At 50.8% G+C, this 22,440-nt stretch overlaps 2 protein-coding genes and 1 pseudogene across 2 annotated transcripts; 2 read left to right on the top strand and 1 right to left on the bottom strand.

Annotated features, from left to right (window-relative positions):
* Positions 1-4,712: 4,712 nt before the first annotated feature.
* LOC136636077 (chorion class B protein B.L1-like) lies at positions 4,713-5,372 on the top strand. Its single transcript, XM_066611100.1, has one exon. The coding sequence runs from the start codon at positions 4,713-4,715 to the stop codon at positions 5,370-5,372; it is 660 nt and encodes a 219-aa protein (XP_066467197.1).
* Positions 5,373-15,417: 10,045 nt separating this feature from the next.
* Positions 15,418-15,954, top strand: LOC136636076 (chorion class B protein B.L1-like). The gene has a single exon (XM_066611099.1). The coding sequence runs from the start codon at positions 15,418-15,420 to the stop codon at positions 15,952-15,954; it is 537 nt and encodes a 178-aa protein (XP_066467196.1).
* A 1,950-nt stretch (positions 15,955-17,904) lies between these two features.
* On the bottom strand, positions 17,905-18,024 carry LOC136636090 (5S ribosomal RNA; annotated as a pseudogene).
* Positions 18,025-22,440: the final 4,416 nt, after the last annotated feature.

The raw sequence follows: 22,440 nt of genomic DNA, 5'->3' as shown, positions 1-22,440 counted from the left end.
GAGCCTTGGCTGAGCCAGGTGCTGTTCTGAGACTGAGAGCATCAGAGGCTCCCCTGGATAAGCGGAGCCCTGAAACCCCCAACACCAGTGCCGGCCGTTGACTGGGAGACCTCCCGTCTCTCTGTGGAAGCGTCCCCTGGGGTGTGGGGAGAAGCAGCCATTTAGGGACCCACAAAGCCCCTCCTATGACACTTCAACATGGGGAATCTCTGCTTGGGCTTTGGGATTCCATTGGCCCTTGTGTGGCAGGGGCACTGGTTGAGGTTCTGTGCCCACTAGAGGCCCCGCCTGGCTGCCCAAAACCCTGGACCCCAGGATTCCATAGATCCACAGGTGGCAGGAGATGGTTGAGTGTCTGTGCCCCACCCCAGTGGCTCCATCCGGCTTCCCCAAACCCCTGGACCCCAGGATTCCATAGATCCACAGGTGGCGGGAGATGGTTGAGTGTCTCTGCCCCACCCCCGTGGCTCCATCCGGCTTCCCCAAACCCCTGGACCCCAGGATTCCATAGATCCACAGGTGGCGGGAGATGGTTGAGTGTCTCTGCCCCACCCCCGTGGCTCCATCCAGCTTCCCCAACACCTGGACCCCAGGATTCCATAGATCCACAGGTGGCCGGAGATGGTTGAGTGTCTCTGCCCCACCCCCGTGGCTCCATCCGGCTTCCCCAACACCTGGACCCCAGGATTCCATAGATCCACAGGTGGCGGGAGATGGTTGAGTGTCTGTGCCCAACCCCAGTGGCTCCATCCGGCTTCCCCAACCCCCTGGACCCCAGGATTCCATAGATCCACAGGTGGCGGGAGATGGTTGAGTGTCTCTGCCTCACCCCCGTGGCTCCATCCAGCTTCCCCAACCCCCTGGACCCCAGGATTCCATAGATCCACAGGTGGCGGGAGATGGTTGAGTGTCTCTGCCCCCCCCCCAGTGGCTCCATCCAGCTTCCCCAACTCCCTGGACCACCCCAGTGCCAATGACAGTATCAGGCTGCCCCACATTGGCACCTCATCTCCATGTGCAAGAGGTTCCAGTGTCAAGCCTAAACTCCTGATAAAAGAGTGGTAAGATGTGGACTTTTCCCCTGTGGGAACTGCGTAAATGGCAAAGAGACAACTTCAAGCTGCCTTGCTGGAGCAGCTAAGGAACCCTCCAGCCCAGCTTCCTGCATCTCACGCTGGCCCCCCAGATGCCTCTGGGAAAGGCCTGTATCCTGTTGCCACACCTTGTGCCTGGCATTCAGAGATAGGTTATCTCTTAGGCCCGGAGGCTGCACACAGTCTTCATGGCTTGTAACCTGGGATGAACCTTTCTCCCTAAATCTGCCCAGTCCCCTTATACACAGGTCAGGTGCCATCACCAGATCCTGCTGCAAGGAGTTCCTCAGATTCATACAGATGTGTTGGTGGGGATCCTTTGAAGTTTTTTGTTAATGTCTGGAAATGCACCCATTCTTTCTGTAGAGGGTAAGGACTGAGTGCTTCTACCAACTGTGCATAGAACTAGATGTGTAGTTTCAAGTATCTCTAGCTGCCTGGACCACCACATGAAGGCACTTGAACCACCCTGGAGATGGCAAAAGCTCCACATGGCAGCCATCATGTTATGCTCGGATGTCACAGGTATTTGGCCTCATGTCTTCCTAGCTTGGTGTGCACTTCCTGATGACTTACATCAACCACATCGATGACTTTAAGGGGAGATGGTTCAAGATATCCAGAGGGGGTGCACAAAATGAAGCCCTTCACCCAAGGCTCTGGCCCAGGCCTTCCTGATGCCTCATGGTGCAGCATAAATGTGCCCCCCCTTCCTGATGATTCCCCAACCTCTGCTCCTTGCACTCTCCAGTGTCCTTACTCCACACTCTCTCCCCCTTCGTATCCCTATTAGGCCCTGCCCCACTCTTCCCTACATGATTCAGAAAGAAAATGGAGGCAAGAAGATGGACCAAGAAGAGCCTTCCCCCACACACAAACACCGGATGCAACCTCAGGCAAGCACTGCAGTTGGCCTCACGGTTGGGCTGGCCCTGCTTGCATCATGAAAAACCCCAATATGGTCCCAATTTGAGATGGACCCAGCATTCTTTCAGTCGGGACTGACCATTCCACCCTCGCCATCTCCAGAACGTGGCATGGAGCGGAGGTGGGCGGCGATGGGGATGCCGGAGCCGCGTGCAATGCAACCGTCTCTGCCAACCTCTGCTCCTCCTTTGTGGACCCTCAGAACCCAAAAGGCGGCTCTTCTGCCGGCCGAGCCGCGGAACTGCAGGAACAGCTGGAGCAGCTCCGCGATCGACTCATTTTGCCCTCGCGATCGACCAGTCGATCACGATCGACCTATTGAGCACCCCTGGCATGGAGCTTCCATCCCTGCCACAGATCCTGAGATGTTTCAGACCCTGGAGGTCCACATGTCATTCCAGCTAAAGGGGTATCTTCTGGGATCCCACGTCTCTCCACGTGGTGCCAACCTTATAGGAATGGGGTGGCCGAACTGGGAATCGTTGACATGGTGAGTACATACAGTTAAGAATTTTGATGCTTCTTAAATATTGTGACTCTCCAACATCTCTCTTGCGGCTCTGAGACACCAAAGTTTATCGTCTGTGGCTCTTATGGGAAGCAGGTTTAGCCACACCAGGTATGGGGCATGAAGATAACCAATTACACCTTGGATTGGCCCCAGAACCCGTGGCGGAGCCAAGGCTGTGCAGCCACAATAGGAATTCCATGCTCCAGTGTGGGGCCCCTTCTGCCCTCAAGCCCCCTGTGATGATCCCAGAGCTTTGATGATGCCACTTCCTCCTTCTGGGACTCTCTGATTCCTGGGTTTGTTTTTCCCCAGAGTCAAACCACAGTCAGCAAATTAACAAAAGGAAGAGAGAACCATTAAATGCGTGTCGGATTATTAAGGCTGACTTATGACAGCAGCTTAACCATGCTTAGTAATGAGATTTGGGCACATGGAAAGGACCTTGTTGACAGCCAGGCCAAGTGTTATCAGGAAAGGTGTGGTGTGTCCCAAACATCAGGGACGCTCTCTGAACAGTATAAAAGCCCAACCTGCTCCCAGTCCTGTCACCAGCTTCGCTCGACTCTCCTGTCCTCGCTACATCTTCTCGTAGGAGCAGGTAAGTCTGTTTTCTGAGGGACGCTCCAAAATTGGTAGGGGTTCTCCTTAATCAGGGGCCACGGGGGTCTTCCATTGAGGACCTTTCTTGCTGAGAACATGGAGAGGTTGAGGGTTGTGTGCCATTGATTGCCAAAGGCTTGGAGAGTGATAGCAAGAGGGGCTTCCAAAAAGTGCCTGGTTGGCAACCCAGGAAGGAGCAAGATGGTGGAGCAGGATGACCTTTGGTCTGCTCCAGCAAGGATGTTCTCGTGTTCTTGTTTCCCATCTCAGACGCATCTCTTATAGTTGTTCTCTGGGTGGGTATAGAGTGCGGTGGTTCCTCCTGGATGCAGACTGGGATTCAAATCCTCGTTGGGGAGTGTCTTGGGAACGTCAACATCTCTTAACTCAATCCACTATTGGGTGAAAATGGTGCAGCGCCCTTGTCTTTGGGGAAGAGGGTTGCCAGCTGATGAGCCACAGCTTAGGTTAAACTTCACTTAGCCAAACTAAATCTAACTTTGAGAACCTGAAAAGGCTTAGAAACACCGCTAGGCTTGAATGAGGTCTAAGCCTGCAGGAACTTGGGAGAGTCAGGAAATCTCACCCTCTGTCAAAGTGAAGGGGCTGGAGTGAGACTCAATGAGCCTTGGACTGAATGGGGCGCTTGGTCCACTTAGTCCAATATCATCAGGTCTAGACTGGAAGGAATGGCCCAAAGTTTCAGGGGGAGAGAGAGAGAGAGAGAGAGAGAGAGAGAGAGAGAGAGAGAGAGAGAGAGAGAGAGACCTCTCTCCCAGCATGTGTTTCTTTAATTGGAGATTCTGCAGGCAAGGCATGGGGTTCACCACCAAGCCATAGCTCCTCTATGATAGTGATAGCAAGAGGGGCTTCCAAAAACTGCCTGGTTGGCCAACTCAGGAAGGAGCAAGATGGTGGAGCAGAATGACCTTTGGTCTGCTCCAGCAAGGATGTTCTCATGTTCTTGTTTTCCATCTCAGACGCCTCTCTTATAGTTCTTGTCTTGATGGGTATAGAGGCCAGTGGTGGATAGTGTTTGCTCCTGGTTGCTGACTGGTATTTAAATCCTTGTTGGGCAATATCTTGGGAATGTCAACAGTTCTTAACTTAAAGCACTACTCGGTGAAAATGGGACAGCACCCTTGTCTTCAGGGAGGAAGGTTGCCAACTGATGAGGGGAAATGCAGCTTCCTCATCCCCATGAAGCAGCTGGAGTGTGACCCATTGAGCCTTGGACTGAGTGGGGATCTTGGTCCCCTGAGTCCACTATTGTCAGGTCTTGATTGGAAGGAATGGCCCAAAATTTCAGGGAGAGAGAGAGAGATAGGCCTCTCCCAGCATGTGTTTCCTTAATTGGAGATGCCAGGATTTGACCTGGAACCTCCTTCAGGCAAGGCAAGGCATGGGGTTTACCACCAACCTATGGCTACTCTATCACTTACTACATCTGCTTCCTGGCTAGAGTTGTGATGTTACCACAATGAGAGAATGAGGGCGGCAGGAGAGAAGTCACACCAGATGCCGTTCTCATGCGTTTCTCCTTCTCGACTCTTCTTGCAGACACCCTCTCCGCTCACACCATGGCAGCTTGTGGTCCAGCCTGCACCGTCCCATCCTGTGCCTCAACCCCCGTTGTTGGCTTTGGCTCCCACTATGGCCTTGGCTCCAGAGGTCTCGGGTGCGGCTACGGAGGGCTTGGCCTGGGCTACGGAGGTCTGGGATGGGGCTCCGGTCTCGGTTACGGATACGGAGGTCTCGGTTACGGATACGGAGGTCTCGGCTACGGATATGGAGGTCTCGGTTACGGATACAGTGCTGGCGAAACCTCCGGCAACCTCGGCACCCTGGCTGGAGTCATCCCCTCCTGCGTGAACCAGATCCCACCGGCAGAGGTGGTCATCCAGCCCCCTCCCTCCATAGTGACCATCCCAGGGCCCATCCTGTCCGCTAGCTGCGAGCCCGTGGCCGTCGGGGGCAACACTCCCTGCGCCGTGGGTGGCTCTGGGATTGTAGGATCAGGTTTTGGTGGAGCAGGCCTTTACGGGGGCTTGGGCTATGGGGGTCTGGGCTATGGAGGCCTGGGCTTGGGCTATGGCGGTCTGGGCTACGGAGGCCTGGGCGGGGGCTACGGCGGTCTGGGCTATGGAGGCTGGGGCTACGGCGGCTGGGGCTACGGCCAGAGGAGGGGATTGTTTGGACGGAGGGGCTTCCTGGGCCGTCGTGGCAGCGCCTGCTTTTAAACACACCGAAGCCAAGAGGAACAGCCTTATGATGATGGAGATGACCAGGAAGACCCACCGGTGGGTCAGACCCACCTCTGAACGCTCCAGCACTGGACCAAGTCAGCTGAACCAGAGGAACCACTGCTGAAATCAGCAGGAGCTTTTGCCCCAACACTGGACTCTCCCCCTTTCCACTTCCTCTGGATGTCCTCTGGACCGCGTGTCTTCTGCCCTTCCCTTGTATTTATTTGTCTTTAAGCTGCCTCTTCCGTGATTGTTTGCACCACCTCTTTGACGTTCTCAATAAAGCTTTTGCTGCACTGATCTAACCCACAATGCCTGGTTCTTGGATCTCCAGCCCCCTATTCCCTATCCCTGGGGGGGGGGGGCTCCCCAAATGTCCAGCAGCAAAGGCACTGCTTTCTCTGAATTAAAAATGGGGAGGGGGGTTAGCTATGTCCTTCTTAAGAAGTGTACCTCTGGTGTGTGTGTGTGAACACTTTGCCCATGCTCTGACACTCCCCAAAGTTTACGCCCTTGAGTCACCGTCCAGAGTGGAAGGTGGCAAACCCACAGGTGTGGCACAGGAACTGATGTACCTTCTGAGAGGGTGTGTGATTCTGCCACGTCCCTGTATGGAGGAAAATGAAATGATGAAAGTCCTCCGCTTCTCCCCAAGCTGATCTGCTCCCCTCCCCCAACTTGGCATGGCCACAGCTGCTTGTGAGTTAATGGACCAAATGGAGTGAGGCACACTTTAATATAACATTGCATACAAGACACATCACCCTGGTGTGGGGGACCCCTTAGGTGTGGGGCTGAAGAGGAAGCATAACTGTCTATAACTACTCCCTGGTGGAGGGCCACCAGAGCTACACCGAACATCTCCTTAGGGCAGTTGGGTCCTGGAGTGGCTCCACCCACTCCCTGACTTTTCCCCTCTCCTTTGCCCCCAGTATCTGGTACTTTGAGGTAGAGTGCCTCTGTACATGGAGGCTCCATTCTTACCCATCAGTGCAAACCACTCGAGATTGGATCCAACCAAACGTCCGCTTAGTCCACCATCCTGCTGCTCAGAGTAGCCTAACAGGTGCCCCCAATGGGAAGACCACAGCACGGAGGCTGGAGGCCTACCCCCTACAGCTTCCCCCCACCAGGGTGCAGAGTTTTTACAGCTAGACTCCAGCTGAGTCTGGAGGTTCAGCAACCGCAGCGAAGGGCCTCGGATAGACAACTCACCGCTCCTCCGAGGAGAGCAACGGGCGAGGGTGTCGAAAGCCGAGGGTGTAGCAAGTTCCAGAACCGGTCACAGGAGCGACACGCCGCACTCGGTGCCCCAAGGTATTAATATCCTGCCAACAATTTTTTTTTTGTGGGTGCCTCTCGACAGTAGTTAACTTTACTGCACCTGAAGTACAAGGAAAATAATTAGCTACTCACGGTACGACTAAGGCTGCATTCCTAGCCACACTTTTCTGAGAGTAAGCCCCACTGAACAAAACAGGACTTACTTCTGAGTAGACCTGGTTAGGCTTTTCTTTGGCCCTTAGCTTGCTGGGATTCCTCCATCACATTTTATTCAACTATCCCTTTTATTTCTTCTTTTTATTTTATCCAGGGAATAAATGTACACCCCTCTAGCACATGGCAGATTCACTCTTACCTGGATATAGTCAGCCCACATCGATAAGCGCACTGAACAATACGCATGCCCAACCTGCCACAGTTCTGGGTCCCGCTGTCGACCATCTACAGCCCATTCGATCGCACATGTGGAGGCGTCAAGATCCTGGCACTCTGGTGTCTGTATATTGACATTCTAGTTTGAAGTTCTCAATAGGGTTGGCAGAGCCCGGAAGAGGAACTGGTGGGTCTCTGTCCCAGAGAGGTGAGTGATCCTCCATGGGACATAAGAAGAGCCCTGCTGGATCAGGCCCAAGGCCCCTCTATTCCAGCTTCCTGTGTCTCATAGCGGCCCACCCCATGCCTCAATTCGCACCCAAGACAACAAGACATCTGCATCCCATAGTCCGGCATTCTAAGGTAGCCCACTTCTAACAACCAAGGAGGTCGCTTGTAGCCTGTGATGGACTTTGATTAGAGAAAGCTTTCCAATTCCCTGATTGATTGATTGATTGATTGATTGATTGGTTGGTTGGTTGGTTGGTTGGTTGGTTGGTTGGTTGGTTGGTTGATTGCATTTCTACCCCACCTTACCCCCAAAGGGACACATGACAACAATGTGGGAAGACTCAAAGAACCTTAAAACACCATTAAAAACTCCAATTACATTAAAAACCCTTCACAATTAAGAACATCATAAAAAGCAGCAATAAAATATTAATACAATTAAAATATATACACTATACAATATTGTTGTGTATTGCTTTTTACTTGTGATCACCTAGGAGCTTATAGAATGATTATATTGCTGTGGTGGCTTTCAAGGATTGAGGCTGCAATTCTATCCACACTTTCCCGGGAGTAAGGCCCATTAAACAAAATAGGACTTACTTCTGAGTAGACATGCCTAGGCTTGTGCTCTTAGAGTGCATCTGATGGTTATATAACTTTTATGCGGTGTTTTGTGTGTTGCGTTTTGCAAGGCCCCTTGAGCCCTGGGAAAGTCGGGGTTTAAATGTTTTGAATAAATAAAATGTGGGGCGGGGGCACAATCCTAACCAGGTCTTCTCAGAAGTAAGTCCTATTTTGTTCAATGGGGCTTACTCTCAGGAAAGCGTGGCTAGGATTGCAGGTGTGATTTTTCCATAGCAGTGTGCTTGGACAAGAGACAGCGACTACAACCAGTTGCAGCAACTACAACAGCAGAGGTTGAAAAGTCCGCCTGTTAGGACTCATTTTCGAGTCGAGTCAGGGGTTGGGGGGGCAGGGACTTGTGACTGGAGCGGAGCAGTGCTGGACTTGCCCATCCCTGCTCCCAACAGGGGGTCTTCTCCCATGACCTGAGAGAGTGGGCAGGATTGTATGGGAGTAGGAGGGTCCACATACAAATGAATGAATGAATGAACAATCATAAGAACATAAGAACAGCCCCACTGGATCAGGCCATAGGCCCATCTAGTCCAGCTTCCTGTATCTCACAGCGGCCCACCAAATGCCCCAGGGAGCACACCAGATAGCAAGAGACCTGCAAGGCTTCCTGGGAATTGTAGTTTAAGAACATAAGAACAGCCCCACTGCATCAGGCCATAGGTCCATCTAGTCCAGCTTCCTGTATCTCACAGCGGCCCACCAAATGCTCCAGGGAGCGCACCAGATAACAAGAGACCTGCATCCTGGTGCCCTCCCTTGCTTCTGGCATTCTGACATAGCCCATTTCTAAAATCAGGAGGTTGCGCATACACATCATGGCTTGTACCCCGTAATCGAATTTTCCTCCAGAAACTTGTCCAATCCCTTTTTAAAGGCGTCCAGGCCAGATGCCGTCACCACATCCCGTGGCAAGGAGTTCCACAGACCAACCACATGCTGAATGAATGAATGAATGAATGAATGGGCACTGGAGCCCAACTATATTGCAACCTGGAAACAAGCCTGCAGAGAACCAGGACTATGGGGGGTTCTCAGGATCATGAGATGGGGTCCTGCACATCTTCTCTCTGTGTGTGTGTGTGTATGTGTGTGTGTGTGTGTGTGTGTGAGAGAGAGAGAGAGAGAGAGAGAGAGAGAGAGAGAGAGAGAGAGAACGCAAAAATTTTGGTGACATCTCCAGATCTTTGTGTATTTTTGCCTACCAATATATCTGGTTATCTTACCTACTTGGTTATCTCCTTATCTGAGTCTTGCAGGCTTTATGGTCCGGCACACCCCAAAGTCAGGCAGCCCAAAACGTTTACTGTTCAGATTCCTCGTTTGCTGTCAAGCTAATTTTAAAAGATGGAAGTGCAGGTTAAGGAAGAGAAAACTCTTAATTATCTTTGCCAGAAACCAGTCCTGCCCCCAAAAAAAAAACCGCAGCAGAGCTTCAGTGTGTCAGCAGCCCTTCCTGATGACTTTACAGAAACACACAAACGTACACAGGAGTACGCCTGTTATCAACTGACACTTTGATGGCCAGATCTTTATCTTGTGGAATGTAATGTAGCTCTGGAGGAAGGCATCAGGGCCCTGGGCTTTTTTTCAGGCAAGGAGCAGATGGCTTTGGAAGGAATAGGCCTTGGAGAATGTGCCACTGCTTCTCAACTAGTGGTACGGGGGCCACTAGATGTCTTTTGCAGCATGGCAACCAGCAAGGCTGGCCCAAGACTTCCTGATGCCTGAGACAGCATTACCCAGTGATGCTCTTCACGCTCTCCAGTGTTCTTGCTCAGCTCTCTCCTCCCCTCCACACTTCCTGCCCCGTTCTTCCTTTCCCATTGAGAGGAGGAGAAGTGAAGGCAAGTAGGCAGACAGATTGACCCGCCACCAATCTGTGGCCTGAAGCACCTGCCTCAGTTGGCCTCAGAAGGGGCCGGCCCTGGCAAGCGGTAAAGAGCCTTGAAGCCTGGAGGAGTGGGGGCACCATGGGTGCAGTATGGTCATGCCGTTGCCTATCCCTTCAAAAGAGGCACGGAACGGGCTGGTTGGGGCAGAGCAAAATCCAAACGTGGGGTGAGTTGACCACTCCTCAGCCCCGCTGCCATCATGGACAAGAGACACCTACAGCAATGAGAAGCCCTGCTCTACTCCAACGGCAGCGCTTTTCTAAGGGCCTGATCCTACCATGCTACAGCTCATCATGTTGGCAACCTTCAGTCTCGAAAGACTCTGGTATCGCGCTCTGAAAGGTGGTTCTGGAACAGCGTCTAGTGTGGCTGAAAAGGCCGATTCGGGAGTGACAATCCCTTCCACGCCGGGAGCAAGTGCAGTCTGTCCCTGGTCTGTCTCCCTGGCTGTGGGCCTTCCTTCTTTGCCTCTTAGCCTCAGGCTGTTGGCCAAGTGTCTCTTCAAACTGGGAAAGGCCATGCTGCACAGCCTGCCTCCAAGTGGGCCGCTCAGAGGCCAGGGTTTCCCACTTGTTGAGGTCCACTCCTAAGGCCTTCAGATCCCTCTTGCAGATGTCCTTGTATCGCAGCTGTGATCTACCTGTAGGGCGCTTTCCTTGCACGAGTTCTCCATAGAGGAGATCCTTTGGGATCCGGCCATCATCCATTCTCACGACATGACCGAGCCAACGCAGGCGTCTCTGTTTCAGCAGTACATACATGCTAGGGATTCCAGCTCGTTCCAGGACTGTGTTGTTTGGAACTTTGTCCTGCCAGGTGATGCCAAGGATGCATCGGAGGCAGCGCATGTGGAAAGCGTTCAGTTTCCTCTCCTGTTGTGAGCGAAGAGTCCATGACTCCCTGCAGTACAGAAGTGTACTCAGGATGCAAGCTCTGTAGACCTGGATCTTGGTATGTTCTGTCAGCTTCTTGTTGGACCAGACTCTCTTTGTGAGTCTGGAAAATGTGGAAGCTGCTTTACCGATGCATTTGTTTAGCTTGGTATCAAGAGAAAGAGTGTCGGAGATCGTTGAGCCAAGATACACAAAGTCATGGACAACCTCCAGTTCATGCGCAGAGATTGTAATGCAGGGAGGTGAGTCCACATCCTGAACCATGACCTGTGTTTTCTTCAGGCTGATCGTCATGCTACAGCACCGTCCCTGCATTCACTGCCATGATGGCCGTCGCAAAAGTGTCCATCCTTAAAAGTCCTAGGTGCCACCAACTCCGTTTAAAGACATCTGATGGTGGTGTCACCTAACCAAGTCTGGTTTCTTCTGCCAGTGACTCTCCAAAATCTCAGGTCTCTGCCCAAACTGGAATCTTCTTCACAGAATCTCATGCACCCCCACTGGAATCTTCTCCCCAAAGAAGAATCTTCTCCCCAAAGAATCTTCTCCCCATTTTCTGTGGGTCCCACACGGAAACGTATGGCATCCCTTATCGCTGCCTTTCACACACCCTTTCCTGCGACCTTTCATAGGTTTCCAGCAGAGATCTCCACATTTTGAACCTAGAAATGAATGGATTTCGGAAAGGAAAACACAACCATCTATCAGGCAAGAAGTATTTTTCCCTTGTTAGGCAACGGGAAACTTGCCAAAAAAAGTGTTAGGCAAAATTATGCGATGAATCTTAAAGATAAGAAAGACGCATGTACCCATTTTCATTACGGGCAAATAAGAACAAGGCCAGATTAAAGTCATTAAAGCCTCAACAACCTTGAACAGAGGTCGGAGTTGGCTGTGAGAAGGTACCCATAGGTGTCAAAACACCCATGATTTGTGGGCTTGTTTGTGCATTCATTCTGGTCCTGTCAACAGTTTCAGAAGCTGACAAGTATCCTCCATCAAGGAAGAGTCACCTAACAGGAAGTGGAAGAGATCAAGGGCCTCGTTCCTGGCCACAAATTGCTCGTAATGCTTCCCCATTAGGTGTTGCTGACTTTGTGATCTCTCTGCTATGTACTATATATTTTTTGTTTACAGCTAATCATTTTTTTTCCAGGAACCCATTAATCTAATAAGCCATGCCAGTTTTGAAAAGCTGATTTGATTCACACCCTCGAGGAGCTCTTGATAGGTGATGCCAGTCTGATGCCAACTCCAAGTCACCCGGGGGCACCTTCCACTTTGCAGCTCTGTTCATGACTGAGCACATTTACTTATGAAACTGCCTATTTCCATGAAGTTTTTATCATCATCATCATCATCCCCCCCCCCCATGTGACACTATCTTGTAGTGGTGGTGGGGCTTGGCTGCGTTGGCTCGGTCATGTCGTGAGAATGGATGATGGCCGGATCCCAAAGGATCTCTTCTATGGAGAACTCGTGCAAGGAAAGCGCCCTACAGGTAGACCACAGCTGCAATACAAGGACATCTGCAAGAGGGATCTGAAGGCCTTAGGAGTGGACCTCAACATGTGGGAAACCCTGGCCTCTGAGCGGCCCGCTTGGAGGCAGGCTGTGCAGCATGGCCTTTCCCAGTTTGAAGAGACACTTGGCCAGCAGTCTGAGGCAAAGAGGCAAAGAAGGAAGGCCCATAGCCAGGGAGACAGACCAGGAACAGACTGCACTTGCTCCCGGTGTGGAAGGGATTGTCACTCCCGGATTGGCCTTTTCAGCCATACTAGACACTGTTCCAGAAACGTCATTCAGAGCGCGATACCAGAGTCTTCCAAGACTGAAGGTTGCCTACTACTACTACTAGGGGCTTGCATTCAGGGGGCTAAGCTGGACAGGGCCACCCAAACCAGACAGGCCCCTCTGAGAGGTCAGACTAAGGCCACAATCCTATACACCCTTTCCTGGGAGTAAGCCCCATTTAAAAGAATGGAACATACTTCCAAGCAGACATGCTTAGGACTGTGCTGTAACTGTGTCCCAAACCCACCCCTTGCATGGTGTGAAAAATGAATAGGAAAGTCTATACCGGCTTGGTTGTTGCCTGGGTTAAGAACATAAGAACATAAGAACAGCCCCACTGGATCAGGCCATAGGCCCATCTAGTCCAGCTTCCTGTATCTCACAGCGGCCCACCAAATGCCCCAGGGAGCACACCAGATAACAACGACCATGCCAGGTGCTGGAGTTCCTGGAGACCTGGGGATAAGTGGGCTACTGGACTCAGGATCTCCAGTTGAGTCGAGGATAAAAACCAGGCAACCCAGGTCCTTGGGAAGGACTCAATGTCTGGATAGAGCAAACCAGTCGATAACATCTCAGTGCAAGCATCTCTTCCAGTATCCACCACTGAACGAGACACAAGGTCTGGTCCTATCTCTTCCCCACATCTCACCTAAATCTGCTTGCCTATAATTCCAATCTATTGGTTCTAGTCCTGTTCTGAGGACCCACAGACAGCAAATTCTCCCTTCGGCATCACAGTCCTTAAAGATGGCTTTCATATCTCCTCTTCATCTTCTCATCTCCAGGTTGAGATCTCCCATCTCCAATCTATTGGGCTAGTCCTATCTCTTCCCCACGTCTCACCTAAATCTACTTGCCTATAATTTCAATCTATTGGTTCTAGTCCTGTTCTGAGAACCCACAGACAGCAAATTATCCCTTCGGCATCACAATCCTTAAAGATGGCTCTCATATCTCCTCTTCGTCTTCTCATCTCCAGGTTAAACAGCTTAGGCTCACTTAACCTGGGAATCTGACCTCCAGATAGCTTCCCATAGTGGTCTCCTTCCTCTGAGCCGACCCCATCTTATCAATGCCCTTCTTAAAACACAATATTGCTCTTCTTGGTGAAATGCCAAGAGTGAGGTAGGGGAAGAGGTCAGGAAAAACACCAGGAAGTATCTTTGTAGTTGATGATAGCATTAATCCTTTGCTCCAAGTTATTAAAGTAATTTTGGAAGTGATGAAACCAGCAGATTTGGATGGTGGGTAATTAAGATCACAAGGGAAAGGGGTGGGTCTCAACCAGCCAGGGTGCCAGGGACACAGTATATAAAGCTCCCATCCTGCCACAGTCTTCCATCAGCTTCTCCTCTCGCCTTCTCTTGCCTTCTCACCTCTCAGAGAACCAGGTAAGTGTGGCCACTTTTTTGGGAGGGAGGGTGTTAATGGGAGGGTGACTTGATTGAGAATGAGATGAACCTCATGGAGATGCAGGCTTGAACCCAGTCTGTATCATGGACTTTTGGGGAGATGATCCTACACAATCTCAGTGGGGGAATCAGTGGGGGATTCCCTACACCAGGAATCTTCGGGACTCCTGATGCTATACAGGAGTCCAGACAGCTGCTGAGAACTTAACATGAACTTCTTTTCCATGCTGAGAGGGCTTTTCAACACTGCATACTTTGAACTAGTTATGTGGTCCTTCTTTGTCCCACCGAAACCCGAGGGACTGCTCTTGAGTGAGAAAAGGACATAAGAACAGCTCCACTGGATCAGGCCATAGGCCCATCTAGTCCAGCTTCCTGTATCTCACAGCGGCCCACCAAATGCCCCAGGGAGCACACCAGACAACAAGAGACCTCATTCTGGTGCCCTCCCTTGCATCTGGCATTCTGACATAACCCATTTCTAAAATCAGGAGGTTGTACATGCACATCATGGCTTGTACCCCGTAAAGGATTTTTCCTCCAGAAACTTGTCCAATCCCCTTTTAAAGGCGTCCAGACCAGACGCCGTCACCACATCCTGTGGCAAGGAGTTCCACAGACCAACCACACGCTGAGTAAAGAAATATTTTCTTTTGTCTGTCCTAACCCTCCCAACACTCAATTTGAGTGGATGTCCCCTGGTTCTGGTGTTATGTGAGAGTGTAAAGAGCATCTCCCTATCCACTCTGTCCATCCCCTGCATGATTTTGTATGTCTCAATCAAGTCCCCGCTCAGGCGTCTCTTTTCTAGGCTGAAGAGGCCCAAACGCCGTTGCCTTTCCTCATAAGGAAGGTGCCCCAGCCCAGTAATCATCTTAGTTTATGGGTTCCCTCCCTGAACGCCCATCACTCCCTCCAACCGACGGCCCAGAAGAAGACATGGCACTTGGGATGACCCCATATTCTTTAGGATATGAGGATGGAGAACAGATGAGCTAAATCCCAGAGCGGCCCACTTTGCAGACCAGGAGATGTGAAGCTGCCCTGTGACAGGCCAGCCTATTAGGTCTTCTTAGCTTAGAACTCTCAAGCCTGACTTGCAGAGGCTCTCCAGGTCTGTAGGAAGGGGTCATGCCCATCCCCCCTTGGAGATGCTGTCATTGACCACACCTGAAATCTCCTGCATCCAAAGCAAGGATGACTCTTCCACTGCTCTATGGCCCCAGCAAGAGGTAGCAGGAGATGTGGCCCTTGTTGTCTCTGCCTGGGGCTTTCATGGCCTTAAATGCGTGCGACATGGTGGTATCTCCCCCACTACTGTGCCCAAACTCTGTGGGTCTTGAGGACAATACTTTGCTAATGTGGTGTAATCTCAACCACTCTGAAGTGGCTTAAGGTGGGCCAGCTTGTGCTATCTTGTTGAAACAGTGGTCTGGGTTGGACAATGAGCACATCATGTGTCTAACTTGTGTTCTGTGTCCCTCCTTCTCTTCCAGACTCTCCCCCTCGCTCAGACATGGCCAACTGTGGACCAGCCTGCACCGTCCCATCCTGTGCTTCCACCCCAGTTGTGGGCCTGGGATCGGGAGGCTACAGGGGTCTCGGATGGGGCTATGGAGGTCTAGGATATGGAGGTCTCGGATGGGGCTACGGAGGTCTGGGCTACGGAGGTCTGGGGTACGGAGGTCTGGGCTACGGAGGTCTGGGCTACGGATACGGTTCCAGCGGCCAGGTTGAAACGTCCGGCAATCTCGGCACCCTGGCCGGGGTCATCCCTCAACCCATCAACCAGATCCCACCATCTGAAGTGGTCATCCAGCCCCCTCCCTCCGTGGTGACCATCCCAGGGGCCATCCTGTCCGCCAGCTGCGAGCCCGTTTCCGTCGGAGGCAACACTCCCTGCGCCGTCGGAGGTTCTGGGATCGTAGGATCAGGCCTCTACGGAGGGCTGGGTTACGGCTACGGCAGAGGGCTGTATGGTGGATACGGCGGTTACGGTGGATACGGCTTTGGGCGCCGTTATGGCCGCGGTATCTGCTTGCCCCCATGCTAAATTCTGACGGACTGACTACATAGGAGAAAGGACGAAAAGAAGGTTCACAGTGGAACATGCGCTCCTGGGATTAGCTATGCTGCGCACCCTCTAGCCCTGTTAAATCAGCGGGTAGCAGGGGGTGTTCGGCATCCTTGAGAATCAGGCCCAGCTACATCTTACATGCTTCTGTTTGCAATCTGTATCTTATCTATTTATTATCTTAGTGTGGTGATTGATTGATTGATTGATTGATTGATTGATTGATTGATTCATTCATTCATTCATTCATTCATTCATGGAAGGACCTTGGACATCCCTCCAACAAACAGCAATGGTTAGAGTAACTCTACCCATGAAATGTGAACAGTTGAATCGGGAAACTGTGTCTTAGAGGGCTGTGTGTAAGGGGGTGAGGGATGAATATTCTAGAAAGATACACCAGCCACCCCTCCCATTTCACTAATTCCAAAATATTCACCATGGAGGAAGCTTACATGGTGCTCAGCCTGCTTACTAGAAATTCTTCTCTCTGTGTATTATTCATGTCTAATAAAACTGAATCTGCATCATCGATTTGGTCTCCTGGGTTTGCTTTCAACTGCGAGTGTCAGAACGGTCTTGGGGGCTGGAGTGGGGGCAGGAGCGTAGCCCACAGAAGGGAGGCTGGTTACTTTTGAACCACTAAACACCGATAGCATCTCAGGGGCAGTCTCTGATGCACGAGGTGAGCAGGAAAACGGAGAGAAGGATTCCGTTCAGACATGCATGCGATTTGCTACGTTCAGTGACATCCCAGACAGCCACACGGAAGCTTCTCAGATGGGCATTTAACACAACAGCTCTTGGGGGGGGGCAGTGCCATCCTGCCCATTCCATTGTCCATTCCCCGATCACAGTAGGTGGGGTGGCAGAAGAGGTCCCTGGGAAGGGGTGGAATCAACAGCTCTGGCACCACCAATATCCCAACCTGGTGGTTTTCAAATGCTTTTGCACCAGGACCCCCACTGAGACCCCCACTGTCGAGACGCGCCAGAAGTGATGTCATTGGCATGGGAGTGACGTCACGGCCGGAAGTGACATCATCAAGCAAGAAATATTTTTAAATATTTTCTTTGCTCTCTCCACGGCAAAGGCTGCAATCCTAACCACACTTTCCTGAGAGTAAGCTCCATTGAACAAAATATTATTAATTATCAACAGTATTTATATACCGCTTTCCAACTAAAAGTTCACAAAGCGGTTTACAGAGAAAAATCAAATAACTAAATGGCTCCCTGTCCCAAAAGGGCTCACAATCTAAAAAGATGCAAAAAGAATACCAGCAGACAGCCACTAAAACAGACACTGCTGGGGTGAGATGGGCCAGTTACTCTCCCCCTGCTAAAAAAAGGAGCACCCACTTGAAAATGTGCCTCTTACTCAATTAGCAGGGGTCTTACTTACTAAAATAGGACTTACTTCTGAGTAGACCTGGTTAGGATTGTGCCCAAAATCAATCAATCAAGTAAATAAAAAATTTCCAATAAGTATAAGTTTAAAAAAATATTTAAAACAAAGAAGAAGCCTCTTAAGCAGTGACTGGTTGGTTGGCAACCTTCAGTCTCGAAAGACTACGGTATAAGCCTACAGCGCCCAGTATTCCCAGGCGGTCTCCCATCCAAGTACTAACCAGGCCTGACCCTGCTTAGCTTCCGAGATCATGGTAGAAGCCTACAGCGCCCGGTATTCCCAGGCGGTCTCCCATCCAAGTACTAACCAGGCCTGACCCTGCTTAGCTTCCGAGATCTTGGTATAAGCCTACAGCGCCCGGTATTCCCAGGCGGTCTCCCATCCAAGTGCTAACCAGGCCTGACCCTGCTTAGCTTCCGAGATCTTGGTATAAGCCTACAGCGCCCGGTATTCCCAGGCGGTCTCCCATCCAAGTACTAACCAGGCCTGACCCTGCTTAGCTTCCGAGATCATGGTAGAAGCCTACAGCGCCCGGTATTCCCAGGCGGTCTCCCATCCAAGTACTAACCAGGCCTGACCCTGCTTAGCTTCCGAAATCAGATGAGATCGGGCATGTGCAGGGTAACAGTTGCTATTCTCTTATCTTTTATGTCTCCAGCCATGTTAGAAAATAGGAGCAGACAAACCATTCATCTTGTCCACCAGCTCCCTTCCATGGAGCTCCCTACCCCAGCTACTGCCTACGGTCCATCATGGAGGTGACACTCTGCCCTCCAGCACTGGGTGACAGAAACCCTAGTGACGCCACTGACCAGATGTCCTCCGTTCAGCACCCTTGTGATGCTCTTGGTTGGCAACCTTCAGTCTCAACAGACTATGGTATAAGCCTACAGCACCCGGTATTCCCAGGCGGTCTCCCATCCAAGTACTCACCAGGCCTGACCCTGCTTAGCTTCCAAGATCATGGTAGAAGCCTACAGCGCCCAGTATTCCCAGGCGGTCTCCCATCCAAGTACTAACCAGGCCTGACCCTGCTTAGCTTCCAAGATCAAACAAGATTGGGCATGTGCAGGGTAACAGTTGCTGCCTGATCTGTTAAAAAAATAAACATTCCAAAGGCTGCGATCCTCTCCATTCTTACCTGGGATTAAGACCCATTGACTATCATTGTCAAAAGCGTATACAGTGCTTAGTAGCCTGTTAAAAGTACAGCTCTGTTCCATTTCCCCAAATGCAGTCGCATACTATGGTAGCATCAAGTCTAATATGGGGCAGATCAAGTTCCGGGAGGAGGGTAAGACTTTTGGTGGGTCCCAGTCTCATACAACAGTTTTGATTGATTGATTGATTGATTGATTGATTGATTGATTGGGGTCATGGCACAAGACAGGTTGAACAGCAGGGGGGAGAGCCACTGTCCCTATAAACCCCCAACAAATGTCCATGACCCCCACCCCATCCCAGTGGCTGTTTCCAAGGACCTCTTTCTGTCCTCCATCTCACCATTATCCCTTGCCTTCAGGTTTGGACTCCAACCTGAGACAGGGAATGATTTATTTTCCATTTATTTAATTTATTTTCAATGATACATTTACTCTTCATTTATTTTACCGTGTCTACCATCCTGTGAACCTTTAAAAAAAGAAGCAGAGCAATACAGGGACAGGGCTCCATGAACTTTGCTGTGTCCCACCAACATAATTATCCAATTATGGAGGTATACATTTTCTATAGTGCCTTTCCCCAGGCTACAGATTACATTCATATTACTTTTGGGATTAATCTGCTGAGAGCCCAACCCTATGCATGTCTACTCAGAAGTAAGTCCCATCACAATCAATGGAGCTTACCCTTAGGCAAGTATGGATAGGATTGCAGCCTGAGAGCCCAATCCTATGCATGTCTACTCAGAAGTAAGTCCCATCACAATCAATGGAGCTTACCCTTAGGTGAGTATGGTTAGGATTGCAGCCTAACCCTATGCATGTCTACTCAGAAGTAAGTCCCATAACAATCAATGGAGCTTACCCTTAGGTAAGTATGGATAGGATTGCAGCCTAACCCTATGCATGTCTACTCAGAAGTAAGTCCCATCACAATCAATGGAGCTTACCCTTAGGTAAGTATGGATAGGATTGCAGCCTAACCCTATGCATGTCTACTCAGAAGTAAGTCCCATCACAATCAATGGAGCTTACCCTTAGGTAAGTATGGATAGGATTGCAGCCTAACCCTATGCATGTCTACTCAGAAGTAAGTCCCATCACAATCAATGGAGCTTACCCTTAGGCAAGTATGGATAGGATTGCAGCCTGAGAGCCCAATCCTATGCATGTCTACTCAGAAGTAAGTCCCATCACAATCAATGGAGCTTACCCTTAGGTAAGTATGGATAGGATTGCAGCCTAACCCTATGCATGTCTACTCAGAAGTAAGTCCCATCACAAACAATGGAGCTTACCCTTAGGCAAGTATGGATAGGATTGCAGCCTGAGCGCCCAACCCTATGCATGTCTACTCAGAAGTAAGTCCCATCACAATCAATGGAGCTTACCCTTAGGCAAGTATGGATAGGATTGCAGTCTGAGAGCCCAACCCTATGCATGTCTACTCAGAAGTAAATCTGCTTAGTGGGACTTACTCCCAGGAAAGTGTGGATAGGATTGGGCTATGTGTCATGGCTTTTTTGTTTAACCCGGGTCAATTACTTTCACTCTTTTTTAGAATGTATGTATGTATGTATGTATGTATGTATGTATTCCCCCTGGGGGCTGGGGCTAAGAATAGGCCCTCAGTTTGGCTGTACTTGTCGTAAGAGGCGACTAAACAGCCACCGGGTAGATGGGACTCGTCAGCCTAGGAAGGCAGCTCATCTAAGAGAAGGAAACTCTGACCTCAAACCTCCGCTGCCTTGTGGCTACATCCAGTTCTGGAAAAGGCTTCAGGAGTCAACCTCGAGGCAAAATCAGGAGCCGGAGTCCCTTAGGCAGTTCATGGCTGAACACAGTCACGTTCTGGCAACTCCTGCGACGCCGCTGGAACCAACCGTATTGGCTTCTGCCTTTCCATTGGACCATTCCAGCGACGTGGAGAGGGGGGATTTGCTGCATGGGTAACAGCCTATCCTCCATACCTTCTTTACCCAGGCTTCGCGCACTGGAGAGGACACTCCAACTTCGCCATACGGCGTCGGCACAACACGGGAAGCAGCAGTTTACCGGTTATAAGTCTTTGCTCGATTGGCGTAGAGCATGACGCCAGGGGCTGCTTCCGACGGTGGGAGAGATCATTGCATCTCATTGGGCAGCTACCGCCCGCCTTAAGCTGGGCAGTCCCCAGCCAGTAAGGTGTTGCCTCGCCACGGTCCGTTAACCTCATGGGGTGCGTGGGGTTTAGGGTGAAAACCGACAAGCGGATCGACAACTCTGCACCATGCAACAGAAAACAGAAAACTACTGCCCTAAAGCTGGGCACCTGGAACGTTAGGACAATGACACCTGGCTTCTCTGATGACCTGCAAGAAATAGACGACGCACGCAAAACAGCTGTCATCGACATGGAGCTGAGCAGACTGCAGATGGACATCGTCGCCCTTCAAGAGACTAGGCTGCCAGATTCCGGATCTGTCAAGGAGAGAAATTTCTCATTTTTCTGGCAGGGAAAACCACCAAACGAAACCAGGGAACATGGCGTTGGCTTTGCGGTCAGAAATACCCTGCTGAAATCCATCATCCCACCTACTGTGGGAAGTGAAAGAATTTTGTCCCTGCAGCTCCAGTCATCAGCAGGACCTATCACTCTCATCAGTGCTTATGCACCGACTCTGTCGTCTCCAGCAGAAGCCAAAGACAAATTCTATGATGACCTGGCCACCACTGTCAAGAAAATCCCTGTAAAAGAGCCATTGTTCATCCTCGGCGATTTCAATGCTAGAGTTGGTGCTGATAACAGTTCATGGCCCACTTGCTTAGGTCAGTTTGGCACTGGGAGGATGAACGAAAATGGCCAACGCCTGCTAGAGTTTTGCTGTCATCACGGTCTCTGTGTCAGCAACACGTTCTTCAACACAAAGCCCCAACATAGAGTCTCTTGGAGACATCCAAGATCAAAGCACTGGCACCAGCTCGACCTGATCCTCACCAGACGCTCCAGCCTTCCCAGCATCAAGATCACACGCAGTTATCATGGTGCTGCCTGCGACACTGACCACTCCCTGGTGTGCAGCAGAGTGAAACTGCAAACAAAGCGACTGTATCACACGAAAAAGGAAGGAAGACCTCGCATTGATACCAGCAAGACCCGGGATCAGAGAAAAGTGGAGGAATTTGCACAAGCGCTTGAGGAATCTCTTCCAGGCCCGGCCGACGCAAACGCATCCAACAGATGGGAACATTTCAAGAATACCATTTACAACACCGCCTTGTCCATATTCGGCAAGAAGACCAACAAGGCGGCAGACTGGTTTGAAGCCCACTCTGAGGAGTTGACACCAGTCATTGAGGAAAAGAGGAGAGCTCAAGCAGCATACAAGGTCTGTCCCAGTGAGCGCAACCTGCAGGTCCTCCGAACTGCTCGCAGCAAAGTCCAACAGACTGCCAGGAGATGTGCTAACGACTACTGGCTCCAGCTCTGTTCCGAGATACAGATAGCAGCTGACACGGGCAACATCAAGGGGATGTATGATGGTATCAAGCAGGCCCTAGGTCCAACACAGAAGAAAATTGCCCCTCTGAAGTCTGCCACAGGCGTGGTCATCCAGGATCGGGCGCAGCAGATGGAACGCTGGGTGCAGCACTACTCTGAGCTATATTCCAGAGAAAATGTAGTCACCGAAGAAGCACTGAACAACATTGAGTGCCTGCCTGTGCTGGAAGAGCTTGACAGTGAACCAACCCTAGAAGAACTTCACGTGGCCCTGGACTCCCTTGCCTTTGGCAAGGCACCTGGAAAAGACAGCATCCCTGCTGAAGTCCTAAAATGCTGCAAAGAGATCATCGTCACTGAGCTGCATGAAATCCTCTGTCTCTGCTGGAGAGAAGGCGGAGTACCTCAAGA

The sequence above is a fragment of the Tiliqua scincoides genome, unplaced genomic scaffold (genome assembly GCF_035046505.1).
Source record: "Tiliqua scincoides isolate rTilSci1 unplaced genomic scaffold, rTilSci1.hap2 HAP2_SCAFFOLD_84, whole genome shotgun sequence".
Taxonomy (NCBI): Eukaryota; Metazoa; Chordata; class Lepidosauria; order Squamata; family Scincidae; genus Tiliqua; species Tiliqua scincoides.
Note: the sequence above shows the minus strand (reverse complement) of the source record. Positions and strands in the feature narration are given on the sequence as shown.